Source organism: Vigna angularis, chromosome 8, assembly GCF_016808095.1.
Source record: "Vigna angularis cultivar LongXiaoDou No.4 chromosome 8, ASM1680809v1, whole genome shotgun sequence".
Lineage (NCBI taxonomy): Eukaryota > Viridiplantae > Streptophyta > Magnoliopsida > Fabales > Fabaceae > Vigna > Vigna angularis.
The window spans coordinates 12860538-12885941 of record NC_068977.1 but is presented as its reverse complement, the minus strand read 5'-3'; the positions used below and the strand labels follow the sequence as shown (position 1 = coordinate 12885941).

At 33.5% G+C, this 25404-nt stretch overlaps 1 protein-coding gene across 1 annotated transcript; it reads right to left on the bottom strand.

The window, feature by feature from the left end:
- Window positions 1-7810: 7810 nt before the first annotated feature.
- LOC108344874 (LOB domain-containing protein 41) lies at window positions 7811-9455 on the bottom strand. Its single transcript, XM_017583399.2, has 2 exons — window positions 9141-9455; window positions 7811-8634 (listed from the first exon to the last, which is right to left on the bottom strand). Exons 1-2 carry the CDS (start codon window positions 9328-9330, stop codon window positions 7997-7999), a joined length of 828 nt encoding a protein of 275 aa, XP_017438888.1. The 5' UTR covers window positions 9331-9455; the 3' UTR covers window positions 7811-7996.
- Between the last annotated feature and the right edge of the window lie 15949 nt (window positions 9456-25404).

Here is a 25404-nt window from a genome sequence, read left to right as displayed (position 1 = left end):
CTTGTATGCCTCCACCAGTCCAGCAATAGCAGAATCAACTACATGATGCTCCTGCCAAAATAGCTTCTCAACATTCTACTTCTGAGCCTACATTGGAGAGTTGTTGAAGAAAATGACCATGCAGAACATTCAGTTCCAGCAAGAGACCAGAGCGTCAATTCAAAGTTTGACCAATCAGATGGGGCAGATGGCCACTTAGTTCACTCACGAACAGTGTCAACATTCCGAGCAATTACCATTTCAGATTCCGGAAGATCTTAGTGCCATAAACATAGGAAATGGGAACCAAAGTCATGTGTTTCTTGTGCCACCTACTTTCCCACCTTCATATGTCACTACTCTTGCACCTAAGGAGGCTGATGAAGATATTGATAAAGATTTTGAGGATCAGGCATGTGTGAGCAACATTTTTGAACCAGGTAGACCATCTTCATCTTCCATTAGTAGTTATGATTTGTTGATGTCTCCTATTCAACACACCTACAAGGAAGATAAGGTAAACATACCTAAGATTGATTTTGTTGTTGATGATCATGTTGTTGATAGGTATGTTGTTAATGATTATATTGTTGATGAGTATGCTTGTAATTTTAACTCTCTCCATGATGAGAACCACTTTTTGCCATCCTATCTAAATACTGCTTATCCATGCACTGAACATGAATCTGAGTCTGTTATTGTTGATATTGCTTCTAAATCTATACGTGATTCATGTTCTGAGAGTATTTCTAATGTTCAGTCTAATACATTGGGATTGGGTGTTATACCTCTGCATATTAATTCTTTGGAGCCACATTGCACTAACCCTATTGCAGGAGGTGCACATGAATTTGACCAAAAAACACCCACAGTTGAAAACAAAGGTGCATGCATACACAAAAGGTTGAAGACCAATAAGCATCGGCTGAACCCGCTCATCAACAACCCTTCCTTCTTAGATTCAGCTATGGAACACATTTCCATGCTCGATCAGATTTGGCAGATGAAGCAGTTCCTCAAAACTTCCTTCTTGGATCCAATGGTGGAAAATATTTCTCTGCTAGTTCAAATTTGGCATCATCCACCATGACTTAGGGGAGTTTTCTTTTCCTTTCTCCTTCCTTGCCCACTTTTATTGCACTTGTCCATGATCTGTTGACTCTTCTGATTGCTGATCTTATGCTTATAACAAATTGAGGACACTATGTAGTTAAAGTGTGGTCTATTTATTGGGGGAGATTTTTCTTTGTTTGGGCTTTTGTTTGTTTAGATTTTTCTTGTTATAGGTTGTTTTTGTTTTGTTTTAAGCTTGTGTCTGTGTACAGTTTTGCATGTTTCTCTTGATTTTTGGATTTTGTTCAGGTTGTAGGCTTGTCCTTCACTTCATTGATACTTATGGTTTGAAATCCTTGCTTTTCTCTGATTGGAAAAATGATTATGATGCTCGAGAGGTTGGTTTGATTGTGACAGAAATACCCTGTGGGAGAATTTGAGCCCTTTGATGTTCTTTCTTGTGTGTCATATAACTCTTGATTGCTTGCACATATGCCTTGGCTTGACTCTTGTTGATAATTCTTGATTGATATGCATGTTTGGAAGTGATAAAGGAAATTTTGTTCTTGAGCCTCTCTAGCAAAATAAGCTTACCTGGTTGTAATCTGTTGATAACCCCTTTGAGCCTACGCTTTCCCTCGTTCTTTGTTTTCAAGCTCATTAATTAGCCTTAAGTGAAAAACCATGATTACCTTAACCTTAGGGAATTTTGGAGCTTTGGAATTGTTTTGGGAACAAGTGTGGTCTTCATGGGGATTCTTGTGAATTGGCTAGTTGGTTCCTCTTCTTGTTTGTTTTTGTAGATATGTTGTGTATCTTGTCTCTTACAATTGTGTTCTAAAAAAACGAGAGAAAAGAAAAGAGACAAGACAAGAAAAGAAAGGAAAATACAAAAAAAAATCAGAAAAATAAAAAAATTTGAATACTGGAGTCAAGAAGAGGATTGAATTAGAGGTTTTTAGTGTGATTCGATTGTATTTTCACTTGTTCCCCATTTCTCCTCTATTCTTTTTGGTTTGCAGCTAGTTATCCACATTTTATCCTCCTTTTTCCTTGGTCCATTAAAACCATGAAAAAACCTTTTGATTTGAACATGCATAACTTTTGAGTGTTGTTATTAAAGGCTTGCCAAGTCTGTTTGTGTTTGCTTTCTTGAGTGCATTGAGTTGACATTGTTTACCTTAGACACTTGAGAGAAACAATGATAGTGCATCTGTGAGATTATATTTTTTTTTATTCACCTCTTGAGTTGAGTGATTATTTTGCCATGTCTGGAATTGCTTGGATGAATACCATGAGTATCTGCTTTCTTTGATTATTTCTGTGTTAGATGTGTCTACTCCTTTTCTCTCTCTAGATTCAATGAGAATTGTGTAAATCTTTTTTGGTTTTTGTGTGTCTTTTTGTGTTTTTGTGTATGAAGTTGTGTCATTCTCTAAATGTCTTTTGAAGTGTTCCTTGTTCTACATCTTGATTCTGCTAGTGCAAAAGACTAAGTGCAGTCTATTTTGATGAGTCACTATTTTGTACTATTCACTTAGCTTTTCATACCAAAATTGTGTTAGTGAATTGTGTTTAATTCTCCATTATTGTCTCATTTTCACTATTTGGGCTTAATTTAACTAATAATTCTTATTTTAATTAATTTTAATTATTTAGGCTTAATTATTCCAATTTTTATTTTGAAGGACAATTTTGGTAACATATTTTGGGACAACAAGAGTGTGACCACGTCAAGAATTGTGTTTAATTTATTTTGTAATTTTAATTATTTTAGTTTTGGGTCAAACTTTATGACTTTAGGCCCATTTTAGGTCAATTTTAGGAGAAGTTCATACTATGGGTATTTTTGTAATTTGGGGGCTATAAACCCTGAATCAGATTTCACTTGCTGATAATTTGTATCGTTCAGTTTCACTACTATTACGTCCGATTTTAACTCTTCCGTCCGATTTTTCTTTTCTCCCTTACATCGGCTTTACTTCCTTGTACTGATCGGCTTCTAACATACTTCGTTGTTAGAATCGCATGGTCCTTGTTGGTACAACCCGACTTCACTACTATTACGTCTGATTTCTTCTATCCGATTTTTCTTTTCTTCTCTCCCTTACACCGGCTTACTTTTATTGCATTCGGTTTCACTGTAGTATAGTTCGGTTCACTTTCATTGCATTCAGTTTCTAGCTTTTCCTTCCTGCTTTTCTTTCCTCTCCCTCATACCGACTTTACTACTTTGTACCGTGCAGCTTCTAACACACTACACTGTTACAATCGTTCAGTTACTATTAGTACAGTTCGGCTTCACTAATAATATCGTTCGGCCTAAATGTTTTCAATTCTATTTGGTTGCGTTAATTTCGTTTTAATGTTAGCTTAAGTGTGCTTGATTGGTCATTAGCAAAATTGCATTGTTCCATGAGATTTCTGAGTTGAAAGTTGTTTAGGCTGCTCTGATTTGGCTCAACATTCAATCTGTTTTGTGCTTGCGATTGAGTATACGCTTAGTTTCCTAATTGGTGTTTAATCTTTGCTTAGTTGGTTGGACTACATGGTGCATAATTGATTGAACTTGTGCATTGCATTCACTTAGTTTGCAATTATGATAACATGGTTAGTCTTCGCTTAGTTGGTTAACTTGTGTTTGATTAGGAGTTAGAGTAGTGTTTATTGTTGCTAATATGTGATTGGAAACATTGTAATTGAGCTAGTGGCCAACCATTTTTAATAACTGTTTAATTTGCAATTCTTGTTGATTTAATTTTATGGCTTAAATGTTTACTTCATCCCCAAGTTAAGAGGTGAATTTATGTTTAGTACCCGGTTTTAAAATTGAATCTATTGAGTCGAAAAGTTGTAAAAATTGTATAAATAAAGTCCCCTCCATTAAATTAGCATAAACGGAGTTAAGTTCGTGCTGACATGGCTATAAAATCTAAATTTTTTTCTTCTCTCTCATCTGATCTTTCTGCAACGTTCAGCTTTTTCTCTTTCTATATTAATGATTTTCATAATTTTCATAAACGGACATTTTTAATTCTTTTTGTCTTTTAGTAGTTTGGTGGTGACAAGGGAGAAGTGGTCCTGGGTGGTAGTGATGAGGAAGTAGAAGTGGAGGAGGAGGAATAGGGAGAGGATGGGAATGGAGAGCGTTGTGTTGTGGGAAATGGACCACCACAAGCCACCACTGTAACCTATCACCACCGTTGATCAACTTACCACCATCAAACCTTATTTCGCCTCACCACCATCAACACAGACCTGCAATAAGAAAAACCCCAATGGCGAAGCCACTGTGAAGCTGTCACCACCAACCCACCCCTTGTCCATCATTCTCGCGCAACAACCTCCATTGTGAAACCTTCACCAACCTAAATCGCGTCGCTGTTTAAGCCAGACGCACCACCCCCAATCTTTTGTGCGAACCAGATGCATCATTAAACCTGCAAGAAGAGATACCAAACAATCCAGATCCAAAATCACACAACCATCAAAATTGGACCTCGTGCCTCGCATCTTCATCTCTGTTTTCAGGAGCCTCTCCAAGAAGTCGGTGACCCCCTTGGGTGGTCTAGAGCACAAGGTGATGCGGTGGGGACCTAGGATTGGATGAAGTCAGCGATGACACAATCTGGTGGGTGTTGTTCTAGGAAACTAGTGATGGGGACGTGGAGGAGCATGCTGGCGCGGTAGAACTTTCCGGCACTTTCAGCGTCATTGGCGGCGGACATGAATTATACACCATTCGGGAAGCTAGCTTCTCATGACAGCCCAGGAGAAACCCTTTCTCCCTTTCAACTTTGATCCTTTTATGGAGGGTCTGAAATTTTGATTTAGGAGGGATTGCAATATGGGCATGGGTATTGGAATTGAAAATTTGTGATGAATTGATTGAATTAATGGCTGGGGTTGAATGTTTCAGGAAGGAGAAAGGCTCTTTAGGTGATAAAGATACGAATGAGAATAAAAAAAACCTTGATTGGGGAGAGAAAAAGATGGCAACAAGAGCAGAGGAAAGAGAAAAAAGTGCAGTCAAGTTAGCACGGACTTAACTCCGTTTATGCTAATTTAACGGAGGGGACTTTATTTATACAATTTTTACAACTTTGGGACTCAATAGATTCAATTTTAAAATCGGGTACTAAACAGAAATTCACCTCTTAACATGGGGACGAAGTAAGCATTTAAGCCTAATTTTATTTAGCACAAATCTTCACAACAACCCCCCCAATTCGTGTTTGAACCTTTGACAGAGTAAGTTGGTCCTTGAGAGACGACCTAGTAGTCACTTCCTAGTTTATACTGCATTTAATTGCATATTAATTTGAGTCGGGTACGACCTCCATCAAATTTAGGCGCTGTTGCCAAGGACCGACGGTTCGGTCTTAGGTTCTTTGTTGTGTTAGTGTGTGTTGTGTGTGTGTTGTGTGTTTGTGTTGCGTGTTTAATTGTGTTATGTTTTGTTTCTTTCATAATTTTGAGCATGTCCCTTCTACCTTCCCCCTTCCTTCTACATGTCTACCTATTTTGGTTATGTGCATAGTGCTTATTCTGCCAGTGCCTCTGACTATGATTCCCCTTCTGCATCTAATTCTACTTTTGATTCTGATTTCTATTGTGATGATTTCTATGTTGAGAATAATATGGCTCATCCTCCAACTCATGAGAGTGCTCTTTGGGAGCCGGTTCCACCTACTAAGGATGATGTTCATTGCATTCTCAACACTAGACTGATACATTTGCTACCTAAGTTTCATGGTTTTGCATGTGAATGCCTACATAAAAATTTGGAGGAGTTCCTTATCATTTTCTCTACAATGAAACCTCCACATGCCCAGGATGATCACATTTTCTTAAGGGCATTTCCGCATTCACTAAAGGAAGTAACAAAGGATAGACTTTATTGTCTACCTCTAGGATCCATCACTACTTGGGAAGATCTTAAGCGACTGTTCTTAGATGAATTCTTCCATGCTCAGCATCATTTTGACTTGTAGTGTTCACGTCAATCGGGAAGCTTTGAGTGTGAATATTATGTCAAGAGACACATGTAGAAAATTATATTCACAAATGTCGTTGACTCATGGAAATTGGTAACGTGAATATTTTATAAATAAGATCTTAAGCCATTAATATTATAACTTGACTCAAACTATTCGTTGTGTAGATATTTGATGACGCATCTCCAATGGAGCAACATGTCATAAATGATGTTCGAGAACAATGGACTGCATTTCTTTTACCCATTTGTAAATGATTAGATGCTTCAATATTACATTTTGAGATAAATATATTTAGGAACTTTCTTAGGTAAATATTATATTTCGATGTGTTAATAGAAACAATATTGATTATTTTGTTCATTATTGATTATTTAGACTGTATTTTGGGATTGAATTTTATGTAGATCTAGATATGGATAGTAACACATACAAATAAAATATTCTAAAAAAACGTTGCTTTTTATATAAGTTAAAGCCGTAACACGTATAAAAAGTCTTCTTTTTTGCATTGGTTATAGCATCCCCAGGTATAAATGTGAGACTATTTTATTCTTGTTCTAGCACCGGCAGATATAAAAGTGAGTTTTTTTCTAACAATGAAGGGGACTTTTTATACCTGTTCCCAGAATATCAAGTGTAAATATTAAAATTTTATACCTGTTATAGATAGAACTGGTATAAAAAGTTAAATTTTTTATACCAGTACTAGAACCGGTTTAGAAAATAAAACTTTCTATGCCCTTGTTTTTATATATGTCGCTGGTAGGACCTCCATGGGAGTTGGATGGGTGGTTCACGTGTGAATGAAGAAGGGAGAGAAGCCTCACGTGAAGAGAACAAGGAGGTTGCCACGTTGGATTGACATGTTTCAGAAAAGAGAAAGATGACATGACACACCGTTAGCCACCTAAGAAAAAATTTAACGTCATTAGTTATGGAGGACTAAATCCAGACTTTCTAAAAGGAGAAGGATGAAAATGTATTAAAGTTTCGAAGAGGGACAAAAACTAAAATCGCGTGATAGTTTGAGGACCAAAAACATATTTAACCCTATATTATATTTGAAAAGAGACTAAAAGATTCTTATGGCAAGGGGAAGGAATGAGTCTTCGCTCTAACTAACCAACTACATTCAATATAAAAGAGCCTTTTTTAATGTTGATATCTTCCAAACCCTTCCAAACCAAATTTAGGCGTAAAATCTTCTAGAACATGTTCTATTAGTGTGCTAGCTCTCTCTTAAAAGCTACCAAACCTTGTAAACAAAACTATATTAGTGTGCTAGCTCTCTCTTAAAAGCTACCAAACCTTGTAAACAAAACTAAACAAAGTGTCTTGGCCAAAGGGTTAATGAAATTTTTGCATAACATATTCGATTATATAACAACATAAATAAACGTTCAGTTCAAAAGATATACAATTATCACTCTCATTTGTCCAAAAATGTTTACGCATCAATATATGAATCCTCAAAAATAAGAAAACAATTGTTTAAAACTACAATTCCATCTTAATCTAATAAATTTTAAAAGAGTCAATAACTGAAACGAAATTGTGTTTTTAAATATAACTTATCTTTTCCATTAATATCTAACTTTTCCATCAAATATGAGTAAGATTTCACTAATATTATATTTTCTTAATATATCTCGTCTAAAAACACACAATCTTGCGTTAGGGTTGTCATTGTGAAGGAAAGGACGTGTTTGGATGGGAAAATATATGTATTGTTGGAATGTAAAAGTGAACAATGCAAAGTGAACAATGCAGATTAAGTATTTAAGAGAAATAAAAAAGAAACTTCCTCCATTTATCACATTAACCATTTTTGTACAACAACTCATTCACAAATATTAAACCGAAAAGAAAGAAAAAGAAAAAAAACTTCTAAACTTATCATTTCACCTACAAGATTTAATTGAAAAAGTGGTTTTTCTCAAAAAAAACTAAGCGAGCCATTATTTTCAAGCCGAGGACTCAAGTCCTAACTCCATTAAGTCACAGCTACTTTTCACTTCTATTCTTCTCTTCTTCATTGGAACCATGTGATGCTCACGTGAAACCGGTTCCAACCCAAGCCTCAATTCCAAACCAATTTCATCATTAGTTGCACCGAATCGATCACTCGTCTTTGTCTCACCAAATAGGTTGCAAGTTTCCACCGACACCACACTTTCACTCTCTTTACTCTCTCCTTCCACGATGGCTGCAGCTTCCGACAAGTGGCTCAGTCCCGATTCATGACTCGTAGTCTGGTTCGTCTCCGCTTCAACCGGAACAAACCCGGTCACCGTCGGGGCTTTCGGTTTGATAAGAACGTCGCCGCAGGTTCGCTTAACCCGGATTCGAGTCTTGGCCTTTTGAGTCCGATTCGCCGTGTTCTCGTCTTTTGACACGTGGCGAATGTCGCATGCCTTCAGAGGTGGGGCCCGCCCATTCGCCGCCACTTCCGATGTGATTGGTGTGATCGGCTCGCCTTTCAAAACGGCTTCCACGGCGGCTTGACACAGCTGCCAGCTCCCCGACCATAACAAACCCACTGACCCGTAAATTGGGTTCACAATTCGACCACATGCCTCGTACAACAACGAACGAAAAATCGCTGCAAACAAAAAAACACCATAATCTATTACACGCTTCCAAATAACTGCATGCAAGATCATTTGTGCCTAAAATTGTTTTTCTTTAACATTTAAAAACAATTTAGACGAAAAGTCAGTTTAAATTCCAGTTTTCTTTTAATTTAAAAAATTCACCTTAATCCTTGCTAAATATATTAACTTTATCAATTTAATGTCACAGGCCCAATTAACCCAAAGAAAATAGAAAATAAAAGAAAAAACACAGTAAAAATGTAACCTTTACTGACAAAATTCCTTTCTCTAAAAAGAAAAATTAAGTGTAGTGTTAAAGCAATTGCATGTAAGATTTTTCATTAGATTTCTTTAGTAAACCGTGTTGAAACTTCTATCAGCCGAATTTTTGAAGAAACACCACACAAAAAATTTGTAAAGAGATTAGATTTGAGTTTTGGTCAAAAGAACTTAGACATGCAACAAGAAAATTAAAGAATTAAAAGAAAAATCAATTGTAATTCAGAATTCGAACCTGGTCGAAGGTTTTGAGGACCAGCGTTGATGAGATTCATGAGGCCAGCACGACCATAGAACTTAGCAAGAAAAACGGTGGCATTAGCCTGCGATTCTGGGTTCTTGATCCATTCCAAACACGGTCTTATTGTACAATCTTCACTGCACCCTTTTCGCAACACACGACACCCATTACAACTCATTCGCATTTTCTCACAGCCCTAAATTTTTTTTCTATACCCTCTGAACCCCGATTGAAGTTTGTAAGAGAAATTAAGGAGAAGAAAGTGAGAGAAAATTGGATTTTTTTTTATTGGAATTGGGATTGTGAGAAAAAGAGGGAACTTTATAGTGTTGGGGTTCCGGCGCTGCGGGTTTTTCACATGTTGTGGGTTTCTCAAGAATTGTTTTTTCTTTTGTTTTATTCTTACATTTATTATTTATCATTTTCCTAACATGACATAAGATGAAACATGGTTTTGAGGTTTTTATTTTTTTCCACATTCAAGGGGGTGGTGGAACTTCGAACCACTTTTCTAGTTTGAAGCGAAGCATAATGATTCCACTTTTTCCCATTTGTACAGGACGACTACACCCACTCTCATCTCTCGCGCGTGTTTTATACTTCCTGTCGACGTGGCGTCGAACTTCATTCGCACGCCACCCATGATCATGATCATGCATTGCTACGATAGAATTTTCCAAATAAAAAAATTGAGAACGCTCTATTTTCTTGTCTATTATTATTACTATTTCTAAGTGTCACATGTGACTAAGATGTAATTAATAGTGTTAATATATATGAAAGAAATATTATACTTTATTAAGAGAATAAATCGTTTTTTCTTTAGATGTTTTCTTATGTATTTTAGAAAATGTTTCACAATAAGTTCTCTTGTTTTTTCTTTAGATGTTTTCTTTCATGCGTTTGAGATAATAGGATATGTAGGAGATGTACTAAGTGTAGATATTTGTGGTGTCTCTAAAAACACTTGTATACTCAAGTGAAGTATGTACATAAAATAGTAATAAATATTAAAATAAATATGTAAAAATTATTTTGTAAATATATTATTTATAATGGTTTTACGAGATTTTATGTAATTGGACCTAGGTCACCTAAGTAGTCACCTTTCTTAAACGGTATAGAGTTTTGTTAATTTATCTTATGCCTTAATCTCTTTATCAATTATATTTTATGTTTTTCTCTAAAGTTATGATATGTTATTGTCCTAATTGAGATATTTATGTCAATATGGCTTTATCTTAAAGTTATCAAGCTATAATGACTAAAATATCTATGTTAACATGATGTCTCTCAACGTTGTTGAGGTCACATCGACCTTATATGATACACGTTTAAAACTTTTATAAATAATAATTAGAATTCAAGTATTAATATCATGTGCTGTTTTACTTCTATAAAAGTCTTTATTAAAAATATAAAATAAATTCATGTAACATTATAAATAATTGATAAAAATTGTTTTGGTATAGGATGATTTAAAAATTGAGATTAAAAATAATATCAATATATTTTTCTCTTTTAACTTTGTAGGGTGTTAAAGATGAAAATGTTATAGATTTTTGTACTTTAAAGTGTACAATAGTTTGGATGCAATAATTGTTTATCAATATGTTATTTCAATGGCCTTTGGGTTAAAATATTAACATCGTTTCTCATAATAGAAAAGAGGTTCCAAAGACAAACCTTGTTCCCTTAGACCTCTACTAGATTTGTTCTAATACGTTTAATAATATCATATCATTTAAGAGTTAAGGGCAATACCAACTTAAATACATCTTCCTCCCTTAAGCCTTTGAGACACTTATACACCTTTGAAAACAAAACCATGACAAAGTTCAGAGTTTCAAACCTATTATAAGAAAAGAAAAGTCTTATATCTTAAGCCAAGAGGGGGGAATGAATTGGATTAAATAATGATATTTTCAAAATCTTTATGAATTTTTTGCTTTCTTGAAATCAATAAATAAATAGTAATGAATCAACAAGTAGAGAAAGGTCAACACAAACAATCTATATTGGTTCGACTATCACAAGCATTCAGTCCTCCTTCAACAACCTTAGTTGAAGGGAATCCACTATAATTGATTGAGTATACTAAATACATAGTCAACCATCTCAATGCACTCCTCTCGCCACTCAAAATCAATATAGCAATACAAAAGATGAACAACATCACTCTCTTATAAACCAAGAGCAATCATAACCCTTAACCCATAGCCAACCTGCATAGGTACACAATATTCTTTATGAAGAACCTGATCTCTAAGACACACTCCTTAGGTGCAGATAGAATCAAAACCACTTTAACACAAATTCTTGAATGAATCTTGATGGGTAATCAACCAATGTAGAATAGATCCTCCAAGAACGTTTCTTGAACGCGCTTGTAATCAAAATTCAATGAGAACGTTAGTATTTGAAAATTATAACTCTTTTGAAACAGGTTTCAAGTCACATATGTATAGGATTTTCAAATCTTGTCGCATTATAATTGATTATGTTAATTGCATAATCAATTATGCTTTTTCTCTGTTTTAACAGACTATCCTATGTGTGTAATCGATTATTTAAACACTTAAGCCTATTATTGATTCATTGAACAATCTTAACAGATTTGGCTATTTATGTAATGGATTAGATTACTTTTCTATTTTAATCGATTAGAAAACTTATGTAATCAATTATTTCTTCACTTGTCCATATTAGTTATCCATTAGTCATCTTTAACAGATTATCTCACTTATATAACAGATTATGCATTTTCTTTATTTTAATTGGTTATGTAACCTGTATAATCTATTACAACATAGCAACTTGTCCTTGTTAAGCTTTCTAAGTGATCTGGCAAAATCTAACAGATTATATACCTTGTTTAATCGATTATTTATACAAGAAATGAGATTATCAATCTGTTTTAAGCATGGTTCATTCAGCAATAATGAATTCACATATCAAGAAAATGTAATCAAGATATAAACATTTGTTATGTCATTTGTTGTGCAAGAAACCATTAAACCATTTTATTGTTCATCATAAAAAATTAATATAGAAAGAGGTTAAAGCTTCTCATATCAACAATCTCCCTTTTTTTATGATGACCAACAAAAACATGTTTTCTAGTTACTCTCCCTCTTTGGGCATTAGCAAGAAAATGACAGAACAAGTAACATTGAATTCATAAGTGCTAAAAACATCAAAAGTCACTTACAAACCATTTAAGAATATGATGATCCCCCGATCATAAAGAGATATAGCAGTATGAAAGTGTGTGAGCAATATATGAATGGTATCAGAGTATATCATTGCTCAATGTAACAATTTTAAAATAGTATATCAAAGTTATTTAACTTGTATCAGAGCAATTATACTGATTTCACATGATATGACAATGAATATCAAGTTCCTTTTTCAATACTCATATAAGATACACAATGTAGATAAAGCAATTAGTATTATTGGATAAATGACAATATGATACTAGCTATTATGCAACAAAAAATATGATACATGTGTTAGCAAAGTTGTAGCAGAGATTAGAACACATGATTTTTCTCAAAATGATGCATAGGGCACACTATATGATGGATTTCGAAGTGAATTTGTGCTATATGCAACATATGATATGTATTTCATGCTAAACATGTCTATCATGACATTTTAAACTTATTCAGCACACACAAAATGTAGTTATATGCATATAAATTCATAATTAAGCACTTAATCGATTACATTATCAGTGTAACAGATTAAGAACTACAATTATGTTCATTTAACAAATTATGTCATCCATTTAATGTGTTAAAATGCACAGATATGGTTATAAACAAAGTATATGATTATAGAACCTATTTTTATCACTTTATAACCTGTCAAAACATCTTTGTCAACATTATGCAATGTTAGTGCTTCAAAAATATGATAGGTACAAAAGTTTTATACCAATATGCATGAACAATGAATTATATTGAGCAATTGAGTACATGACTAGGTGATATATCATATTTATCATTCAGAACATAATCATTCAAATCACAACTACTAAGCATTATGTTAAAAAAGTGATGCCTTGTATCTCATACCAAGAGGGCGGTGAATTGGATTTTGCCTTAAAAAATTGTTCTTCTCAAAAGCCTTGCAAAATCTTTGGTTTTCTTGAAATCAATAAAACAAGTATGATGAGTTAACAATAAAAGAGAAAGGAGAGAAAGATCAACACAAGAATATATATTGGTTCAACCAAGCCTACATCCAATCTTCCTTTAACAACCTTAGTTGAAGGGATTCCACTATAATGATAGAGTTACAAGAATACAGATATATCCCCTCTCAATGTACTTCTCACCCCACTCAAAATCACTATAGCAAGAAGATGTGAATACCTTCACAATCTTACCAAAACAAAGAACACTCACAACTCTCTAAACACCTTGAGAGCAATCCCAACTCTCAATAAGAACATCGCAACTCTCTCCCCTTGGCAAACTTGCACATGAACATAATTCACTGATTGCAAATGATGAAACTTGTCTTCACAGTAACATTCCAGTAGTGTAGATATGATCAGAACACTTCAGCTTATTTTTCTTGAAAGAATCTTCATGTATACCCCAAAATTGATCATTGATCCTTCAAGAAAATTCTTGGAATCTCCTGTAATCAATATTCAATCAAAAAGTTAGTTATGAAATTGATAGCTCAAAGATTAGATTGAAACAGCGCGCAAGACAGTTATTTATAGGATTTTTGAATCCTGACGCACTATAATTTATTACGTAATTTATGTAATCTGTTAAGTTGTTCTTCCTACATTAACAAATTTGCTTCTATTTAAGATTTAAAAGATTATACAGCGCATGCAATCGATTAAAAAATTCATACAAGCCAACAATAAATTCATATGACTGTTAGAAACAATTATGGCTTTAAATGAAATTGATTTTCACAAGAGAAAAATAGTTAACCGATTAGGAAACTTATGTAATTGATTATGTTCAACACTTAATCAAATTTTGAAATCAATTTCCATTCTAAACATATCAATGCACTTATCAAACATATATTGACATAGCAACATGTTTTAATCAATCATACAACTTATGTAATCGATTACTACACAACTATTTGCCCCTTTTAAGCATACCATGATATCTGGAAAAATCTAACAGATTATACACTTTGCTTAATCGATTATTTCAACCAGAGATGTAATGTTCAATCTGTTTAAACTCATGATTCATTTACAAACAATGAATACATATATCAAGCGTCTCAAGCACAAACACAATAAGAATAAATCAATTGTTATGTCATTTGTTGTGCAAGAAACTATAAAACATTTTCTTGTTCATCATAAAAAACATAAGTATTTAGGGTAGATATGGCTCCCCTATCAACAATCTCCACTTTTTTATGATGCACAACAAGAAACATGTTTTCCAGATATTCTCCCCCTTGGGCATTAGCAAAAAATGGCAGAACAAGTGACATGGAATAAGTGCTAAAAGAAACATCAAGAAAATAATCCTTTCAGACCATTAAAGATTGTGATGCTCCCCCTATCATTAAGAGATGTAGCACCATACCAGAATGTGAGTAGTATATGATTGATCATCAAAGTGTATATTAGAGCTTAGTTCATCAATTTGAAACAGTTCATCAATTTAAAACAATTTATTAGATGTATATGATAGATACATATCAAAGCATTTTTACTGAATTCAAATGAATATAACATATGATATCATGTGCAATTCCTAATATTCAAGATAATATATGCAATGATCGTAAATGATGAATCAATATTCTCTCGTATTTATTTAGCTTCTTGTACCATATTTAATTAAGGAATTGTGCTTAAATGTCCAATATTTCCTCAATTTTGCTACTTGAGCTTAATTTGACCAGTAATTCTTATTTTAATTAATTTGAATTATCTAAGCTTAATAATTCCCGTTACTAATTTCAGGGAAATTGTAGGATTATATTTTGGGACTCCAAGAGGGCAATTTTCCAATTTCAATGAAATGTAATTTCGTTTTCTTTTCCAATTTCATTTTTTTGGTTATGTTTCTATTGGGCTTTGATTCTGTTTTGTTTTTATGTTTTAACCTCTTTTGTTGTGTTTGAATTTGTTTTGTTTGGTTCAACGTTTTTCTAGTTTCTCTCAACTTCATGTTGCTATTTTCACTTTTGTTTTACATCTAATGTTTCATTCTCTATTGCTGTTTCATTTTCCCTATAATTCCTAGCATATTTTTCCATTTCATTTCTCTGTTCTGCATCAGTTTTCAGTTATTGAATTTGGTTTGGTTTTGTTTCTAGTTTAATGTCACTATTCTAATCATATTATGCATTTCGTATTGGCTGTAAGATGATGATTTTGAGTTCGTTTTGTTGTGTAAACTAATTTTAATGGTAACTTACTCTTTTTGGATTGGTCATTAGTGTTATTGCAACGTTTCCTTGAGGTTTCTTCACTATTAATGTAATTTTGCTGCCTTGCCTTGCATCACGTTCAATATATTTTGCACTTGTGATTAGGACACACTTAGTGGTCTAATTTGGTTTGATTATCATAATCGATTGAATAAGGTGCATTGCGTTTACTTAATTCGTTTTTATGAAAATGGGATTAGTCTTTGCTTAGTTGGTTAATTCTATTGGATTATGGGTAAAAGGAGCGATCAATTTATGGCTAATCAAGGATTGGAAGCATTGTAACTGAACTAAAGACCAACCGTCTTTAAATCTTTGTTTAATTTGTGTGTTAATAAGTTCATTTCATTTCACAAAAATTTGTTCTAAAACCTCCTACTACGTGTTTGACCTTAAGAGATGACTTAGGAGTCACTTCCTAGTATTATACTGCACTTAATTTCATATCAATTTGATTTGGGTACGGCCTCGATCAAATTTGGCGCCGTTACCGGGGACCAACGATTCGGTCTTAGGTTCTGCATTGTGAATAGTGCGTGAATAGTGACTAGTTTTTTCTAATTAATTGGAATTTTTTGTTTTGATAGTTAGAGGTCTTATTTTTTGTTGAAATTTGGTATGTGCACTTCTTTTGGTCCATATTTTCATAGAAAAATCCTAGAATAGTGCGTGAATAGTGACTAGTTTTTTCTAATTAATTGGAATTTTTTGTTTTGATAGCTAGAGGTCTTATTTTTTGTTGAAATTTGGTATGTGCACTTCTTTTGGTCCATATTTTCATAGAAAAGTCCTAGAAGAACTTGTAATAGTCCCAATTCTGTTTTGTAAAAAATGGGTCGGCAAAAACTTCGCGTCGACGTAATTTTTGCTCCCGATGTCAGAATTGGATATATTATATATTCTTTTTGGGTAGAAAAACACGACTAATCCATTCCAACTCACTTTGTTGGTTCACCTTGCATCCAATTCCAAAAAGAGACCATTTTTTATTTCTTTTTTATTTTTGAAGTTTTATTTTTCTCGTTTTTCATACTTTCTTGCATTGGTTGACATAGTTATACTTTGAATTTTGCTTTGAAATTAGTTGTGCTATCTTTTCATGATTTTAGGGGGTTGGTCACAAAATTTCAGCTTATTTGGATAAGGTTTGAATATACTTGTTGTTTACCCCCTACCTTTCATTGTGTTGACTTTTGGTGATAGGAGTTGAGTCAGTGTATGACTAGGGGCAATCTTGGGCCATTACCACCCTTTTTATCCTGAAATTGATAGTAATTTTCATAGATTAGTTAGGCATTCTAGGAATTCATCTTTAGAGTCTGTGCATTTAGATATCATTTGTTTACATAGTGCTGAGCAGTCTCCTTTTGTGCCTACTGCTCCATATTTTGTGCATTCTGAATCTGCAAATAATTCTGATTATGATTCTGGTTCTTTTCATACCAAGAACAATATGGTTCAATCTCCACCTCACGAGAGGACTCTTAGGGAGATGACTACACCTGATTTCACTTATGAAAGCTTGTGCATCCAATATACTAATGAGGACATGCCATATGTTCTCAAAACTGGACTGATCCATTTGTTGCCAAAGGTTCATGGACTTGTAGGTAAATTCCTACACAAGCATATGAAGGAGTTCCACATAGTTTGTTCAACTATGAAGCCTCCAGATGTTCTAGAAGATCACATCTTCTTGAACACGTTCCCTCATTCACTAGAAGGTGTGGCAAAGGATTGGTTGTATTACCTTGCGCCTAGATCCATAACCAGTTGGGATGACCTTAAGAGATTATTTTTGGAGAAATTCTTTCTAGCATCCAGGACTACGGCCATAAGAAAGGATATATTTGGAATTAGGCAATTGGGTGGTGAAAGTTTGTACAAGTATTGGGAAAGATTTAAAAAATTACATGCAAGTTGCCAACACCATCAGATATCCGAGCAACTCCTTCTCCAATACTTTTATGTAGGCCTGAACAACATGGAGAGGAATATGATTGACACTGCTAGTGGTGGAGCGCTTGGTGACATGACGCCTGATGAAGCCAGTCATTTGATTGAGAAGATGGTTTCCACCCCCAAACAGTTTAGTGTGAGAAATAAAGCTATTGTGGTAAGGAAAGTTCATGATGTTGCTACTCATTCTTCATCATCTGTAGATAAGAAATTGGAGAGCAAACCCGATGCTCTTGTGAGTTTAGTGACACAATTGGCCAGTAATCACAAACCTGCACCTGCACCTGCATCTGTTGCATGTTTATGTGGCATTTTCCCTCTAGTGCTCATTATACAGATGATTGTCCTTCTTTACAGCAACCAGTTGACCTAGATGCTCCTCAAGCCTATGTTGGAAACATCTACAACAACAGGAAACCACACCAGTAGAGTTATGACCTCTCAAGTAATAGATACAACCCAAGGTGGAGGAATCACCCAAGTTTGAGATGGTCCAATGTTCCATAGCAATAGCAACAGCAACAACCACCACCATTCCAGAATCAAAATGCTGCAAGGCCGAGTAGACCCTATGTGCCTCCACGAGTGCAACAATACTAGAGGCAACAACAACAACAAGACAAATAGTAATGAATATATAAGTAGGGAAAGAGTAGTGAAAGATCAACACAAACAATCTCTACTGGTTCGACTATCACAAGCCTACATTCAGTCCCCCTTCAACAACCTTAATTGAAGGAAATCCATTATAATTGATTGAGTGTACAGAAATGCAGAGACAACCCTCTCAATGCACTCCTCTCACCACTCAAAACCAATATAGCAATACAAGAGATGAACAACCTCACTCTCTTACAAACCAAGAGCAATCACAACCCTTAATCCTTGGCAAACCCGCATATAGTGCTGTCAAAATAGGTCAAAACCTGCGGGCCAACTCGGCCCACCACGGGTTTGGGCCGAGTTGGGTTTGAACCCAACCCAACTCACTTATAACCCAGCTCACTTAGAACTCGACTCACCCGGGTTGAACCCATGGTGAGCCAGCCGGATTCGCTCACCAACCCACCTAGTTTAATTTATTTATTAATCATTTTATTTTTCAATATTATTTCTTAACATTTTTTTATTGTATTGTAAATATGAATAAAGAAAAGGATGTTTCAAGAGAGCAAAATATTACAAATTTATCCATTCAAGACTCTAATCTTATAAATGGATAAGTGACACAAAAATTATCAATATTATAAACTTGTTTATTTACTTTTTTAGTTTGCTTTTGAATTACATTTGAGTTGTATGTTACTTTTTTTTTAATTATCTTTGGGGTTTAACATCATTTTAAAGTGAAATTTATTTAAATTTGAATTACAAAAAACTGTAATTTTTTTATTTTAAAAAATTATAATTAAGTGAGTTAGTGAGTCAACCAGTTTAACCCACCAACCCATGGTGGGCCAAGCCGATTTTGAATTTTTTCGGCTTGCTAATAAATGATCCGGGTTGGGTTGGCTAACTAAGTGGCCAACTCGTGGTGAGTCGGGCCAGGCCAAGCTAGGCTGGGTGGCCCATTTTGCAGCACTACCCATACAGGTGCATAATACACATATTGTTTCTGAAGATTCTGATCTCTAAGTCACACTCCTCAAGTGTAGATTGAATCAGAACCACTTTAGCACAAAGTCTTGAATGAATCTTGATGGATAATCAACCAATGTAGTATAGATCCTCCAAGACCGTTTCTTGAACGCACTTGTAATCAAAACTCAATGAGAATGTTAGTATTTGAGAATGATAACTCTTTTGAAACAAGTTTCAAGTCACATATATATATATAGGATTTTCAAATCTTGTAGCATTATAACCGATTATGTTAATTGCATAATCTGTTATGTTTTTTCTCTGTTTTAACAGATTATCCTATGTGTATAATCGATTATTTAAACACTTAAGCCTATTATTGATTCATTGAACAATCTTAACAAATTAGGCTATTTTTGTAATGGATTAGACTATTTCTCTGTTTTAACCGATTAGCAAACTTATGTAATCGATTATTTCTTCACTTGTCTATATTAGTCATCCATTAGTCCTTGATGAATCCATTAATCATCCACTTAGCTTCGTATACCAGATTTAATTAGGGAATTGTCAACTCCACCTTTGTCTTTATACATTTTATCCCAGTCGTCATTATAGCAAGTATCAACTCTGGGACAATTGATTGCATCTACTATGGTTCCAATATTAACAATCTATTTTGACCTAGTACCTTTAAGGTTGTATCTTCTTCTTTAAGCTCCATGTTGATCAAGAATTGACAAATCAGTTCGGGGAGAATGGGAGAGTCACACTCAAAGAACAGATGAATGTCACAACAGTGTGCATCCAACAGAATGTCAAAGCCATGGACTCTTAGGTCCTTGAGGTCTACCCAGTGTTCTAGATAGATTCTGAAAGATTTGTCTTCTGTTTGGTTGATGATGGATGCACTTTTGATAACAGATACTTCATCAATCGTAAGGATTTCCTTAGGGTGAGAGGCCATGATTGTTGAGTGGTTTTTGGTGACTTTAGGTTTATGAGAGAGATATATATCAAGAGAATGGTTTGGTGACTTGAGGAGCACAATGAGTGTTTGGTTTAGCCGTTATGATGCAAGAGAAAAAGGTGGAGTCTTGGAATTGTATTCGTCAGGAATTTTGAAATAAATCATCATTACTCATTTAATGATTTTTGCACGACATTGTATGACGTGGAAATGTTAATTTCAAGGTTTTAACCTAGATGATGTGTCACATGTCTAGCTAGGTTTACTATTAAATGCAACTTATCCATCTCTATATATATGTATGATTGTCTATAAACGATCTGTCTTAGACAATGTGGGGTGTGACATATTTTAGATGTTAACTCTTCGACGTTTCATTTCTAGATTCTATGTGAATCGTGATTGAAATGTTGGGTTGAGTTTACTTATTCAGTGTTTCCTAGACTATAAAGGATGGCTAGGCACACTGTTTAGGATGACTACTTTTGAACTTTTCATGATGTGCTTTAATAGATATTGTTTTTGTATTGAACGTAAGTAAACAATGTATCAGCTAGTTTCTAATTAACTTATGCTATGTACATTATGTTGTTGTTTTAAAATTGTTTCAAAATGAAGGATGTTGTTCATACCTTTCCTTTAAGAGTTTGTGATCCTCTTTCTCACATTTTTTCTTCTGATGATTTCTGCTTCTTTTTTATCCTTCTAGCTTGGGAATATATAGTTTTCTTCTGTTATGTACCATTAGGAGCCACCTATTAGGTTCCATAATTAGGGTTTCCATTCAATCTTCTAGGACATCTGTAAGCAAAATGATATGATCATTTGGTACCGATCTAATTATGGGTCCTTTCTTATTAGTTGTACCTATTTGTTGCTCGTTTCTTTTATAAGATTCATGCTTGAATCTTTTAGTGGATTTGGAGAAATAATTTGCATTATTGTTATTGTGTTTAAGACTCACTTCGTGTGCAAGATGTTTTTTATTTTTGACAAGAAGTTTTAAGGATTTGGTTTCTCCATATGTTTTATTCAATGTCTTGAGCAAAGTGTTGTTTTCGAGAGGAAGAGATTCAAGGCATCTAGAGTCTTTTGCAATTGTTTAATTTTCTATCAGTTCTTTATTTTTCTGCATTAGTTTACACTTTCTCTTTCTGAGATAACTAGTTTGCTTTCCAATTTGCAAACATCATTTTCTAGGATTTTACCTTTTCTCATGAACGATGTCCATTCATTCTCCAAAAAATAATTTCCTTTTGAGATTCATCTATTTTTTTCTTTACTTTTTGATGGGTTTTAGCTAGTTATACACATTTTATCAGTAATCTATAATAGGCTTCAGTAACTTAGTCTAAGTCAAAAAATTCTACCTCATTGTCAGAGTGTGATTACGAGCTTTCTGAGTCGTTTACTTCTTCTTTAGAGTTATCCAATAGAATTCCACCATTATTCTTGAAGTTGTCTTGAGTTTCCATTGTGTTGGTTAGCTCGTTCCATCTTCCTTGTGTGTTTCAAAGTTCTTTAAAGGTTACTTAAACTATTACATAGCAAGAGTATAGTCTGATAAACTAGTGTTTAAGAAAGGTTGTGGTTTCGGTTCTTGAAGAAGGAAAAGTTGTTACTTAGTGTGTCTAAGTTGTTGGTGCTCTTCTATCAAGCAAAATCAAGTTGTTCATTCTTTTTGTGCATCAAAAGAAGGTGTTGGTCCTCTCTTATCTATTAAGAGTGGTGTTTTCTAATCTCATCTTTGTTTCTTTATTGTAATTTGTTATTCATTTTAGTGAAAAAGTTAATCCCTCTTTTAGAGATATTAACAATTGGACGTAGAATCTTTTGATTCGAACCAGTATAAAAATTACTTGTGTAACTTTTCTCTTTCCTTCTTTACTTTATTTATTTTCTTTTAATCAACGCAAGTTTTCCGTTTTCTCAAAGAAATTTTTAAAAGCAAAAATTTGTTTAAAGGGAAGCAATTTTTAACTTCAATCAACTCACCCCCTCTTGGTTTTGTCCTACACTTAAACATTTCGTTGCACGTTTTCTGTAATGGATGATCTTAATCATGTGCCAACAAAAAAACAACTATCAAAACATCACACTAGAGGCATTCCTAAAGCCACTTATGAGCCTACTCTTTATAGTAAGGTTAGATATGCTATGAATAATTTTGTTTCCTACCTTCGTTTATCTGAATCAAATAAGTCATTTGTAAATCAATTATCTATTTTAGTTATTCATAACAATGTACAGGAAGCCTTGACTGATCCATGATGGAAAAATATGATGAATGAGTTACTGAAAACCTTGCAACAAAATGAAACATGGGAACTTGTTGACTGTCCACTAGAAAATAATCCAGTTCAATGTCGATGGATTTATACTATAAAGTATAAAGCGGATGGCACAATTGAAAGATTTAAAGCAACGATAGTGGCAAAGGGCTACACTCATACTTATGGGATAGACTATACAGAGACATTTGCTTCTATGGCTAAACTTAACAGTGTACGAGTGTTGTTATCTCTAGCAGTAAACTTAGATTGGTTGTTACAACAGTTTGATGTAAAGAACGTCTTCATCCATGGAGAATTATCTGAAGAAGATTATATGGAGCTTCCACCAAGATGTATGGTTCTAAAGAAGCATAGCCAAAAGGTGTGTAAACTAAAGAAATCTTTGTATAACTTGAAGCAATCCCTAAGGAAATGGTTTGAAAGGTTTTTAGAGGCAATGATTGCTTTTGGCTATCATAAGAGCAATTCATATCACACTTTGTCTCTAAAGAAACAACACAGTAACATCACTACTCGTATCATATATATGTAGATTATATGATGGTTACTAGAAATTACCCTAAAGAAAGGAAAGCTCTACAAAGCTATTTATCTAGAACATTGAAAATGAAAGATCTCGGTTGTCTAAAATATTATCTTGGAATAGAAGTTTCCAGATCAAAAAACATGACTATTTCTCTCCCAAAGAAAATATACCTTAGATCTTTTGTGAGAAACAGGCATGAAAGAGTGTCATCCTACTACTACTCTTATTGAAGAAGGATTGAAATTGTGTCTTGAGCCAAATCAGGTATCGATTGACAAAGGGAGATATCAAAGGCTTATAGGAAGATTAATGTATTTAGCCTATAGCAGACCATATCTTACTTATGTATTAAGTGTTGTTAGTCAGTAATGCATAACCCAGGTGAAAAATATATGAATGTTGTCATGCACATCTTAAGGTATTTGAAATCTACACCTGGAAGGGGTATTTTATTCACTAACCACGTTGATTATCAAGACATAAATGTATATATGGGTGCAGATTGGGTTGGATCTCTAGATAATAGGAAGTCTACCTTAGTTTATTTCACATTTGTAGGTGGAAATCTTGTAATTTGGAGGAGTAAAAACTAAAGTGTGGTTCCTCACTCAAGTGCAAAAGCTGAATTTAGAGGTATAGCACTTGGTCTATGTGAAGCGTTGTGGTTGAAGCTACTGTTGAAAGATTTGGGATATCCTCTTAGGCAATCAATCCAGTTGTATTGTGACAACAAAGTTGCATGTGATATTGCCAAATATCTAGTACAACATGATCACACAAAACATGTTGAAGTAGACAAGTTTTTCATTAAGGAAAAGTTGGATGGGAGAATCTTAAAGTTGCATAAGATCAAAACAAAAGATCAGTTGGCTTATATTCTCACTAAAGTAGTTCTAAAACTAGTGTTCTCTAAATTTTTAAGCAAGTTGGGCCTAACTGACATTTATTCACCAACTTGAGAAAGAGTGTTAAAATTTATAATTGATTCACTATACAATAAATTACTAAATATAGATTGATTTGTTATATTAGCTAGTTTTGAAGACTAGTTATAGGAACTAACTTAATTATAATGATTGTTTAATTATAGGAACTGAATTGTTTTTTTTTCTCGGAGATATATCCTTTCTCCTATTGTTATATATATACCTATTCTTTGTAATCATATATACAAACTTGAAAACCATTTTACAATAATGTAATATATTCTAATAACACGTTTAATCATAATAATCAACAACATATATAAACAAGGATGGAGTAGCATAATTTAAAACATCATATATATGATACACATATAATAACTTAACAATGATATCAACAACACACAATACTAATTACACTTGTACATTGTCACCATGATAAATATATTCCTTATAAAATGAATAAATCTTCTTCCGACTTCTCTCCACCTGAATTATTAATTTATATTATCAAATCACTAATTAAACTTAACACAATAGTATTTACTAATTTTAAAAACATAATTAATGTTAGAAATAATGCATAAAATTATTAATAATGAATAAAATCATCTTACTTTATACTATTTCTTTACTAATTTTTTTTGTCTATTTAAACAATGTCAATTTTCATTTATTTACATTTTCTGTTTTAGTTTTTTACTTTCTATTACTGCAACTAACTAAACCCTACATGTCACTTATTTTATCCCATTTTGATATATAAGAGCTACTAATTTTTAAAAAACATTTCCCGTCTTCTCTAAGCTTCAATTCAATAAAAATTAAAGATGGATTTATTATTTGAAAAGTAGTAATAACATATTTTTAAATAACCACAAAAATATATTTCCTATCCGATGTTTTGTTCATAACTTTTTTGTTTAAAAAAATATTTCTCAGCAGATTTAAATTCACTTTTGAAATTAATAATTTTACAAAAATTTAATTTCGATCATATAAAAAATTTAATTGCATTACTTTCCCAAAATTAAACAATTTTGGTTTTCTCAAAATTATTTATGAAAAATGCACCCATGCCTAAAATAGAAATAATAAATACCAATTATTGATTATATTAAAGATTAATAATAATATTTAACAATTAAATTTAACATATGCAGCTTTAACTTATCGCTAATAGTTTCTATTAACATTTATAGACCAAATAACGTAATTTGACAATGAATTGAAAGATTAAATACACTACATAAAACTTTACAAGAATTAAAAATAAACATTCTCAAAAGAGCAAGTGAATTTATTAAAGTTTAATAAAAGAAATGAGAATAAAATGGAACTGCAGTAGTACCGTAAAACATACGGATCTCTCCTATAGATGACCAAAGTACGTTTTGTTTCTGTGTGCGAAACGCGCAGTGACAGACATACAGACAGTCGGGCGCGTAGATTAAGGAATCAATCAAACTGCCATAGAAAACAAAGAACGGAAGGACGGAACGGTAAATTCGCATGGTGTCAGGTTATGCATGCAAAAGGCTACAAATTTTGAGGAGCCAAAAGGAAG

What these genes read in the sequence shown, in the direction of transcription:
- LOC108344874 (XM_017583399.2), bottom strand. Translation starts at nt 9,330, where the DNA reads ATGCGAATGAGTTGTAATGGGTGTCGTGTGTTGCGAAAAGGGTGCAGT. An exon ending in TCCTCAAAACCTTCGACCAG is followed by an intron (nt 8,635 to 9,140) that starts GTTCGAATTCTG and finishes TTTTGTTTGCAG; the next exon opens with CGATTTTTCGTTCGTTGTTG.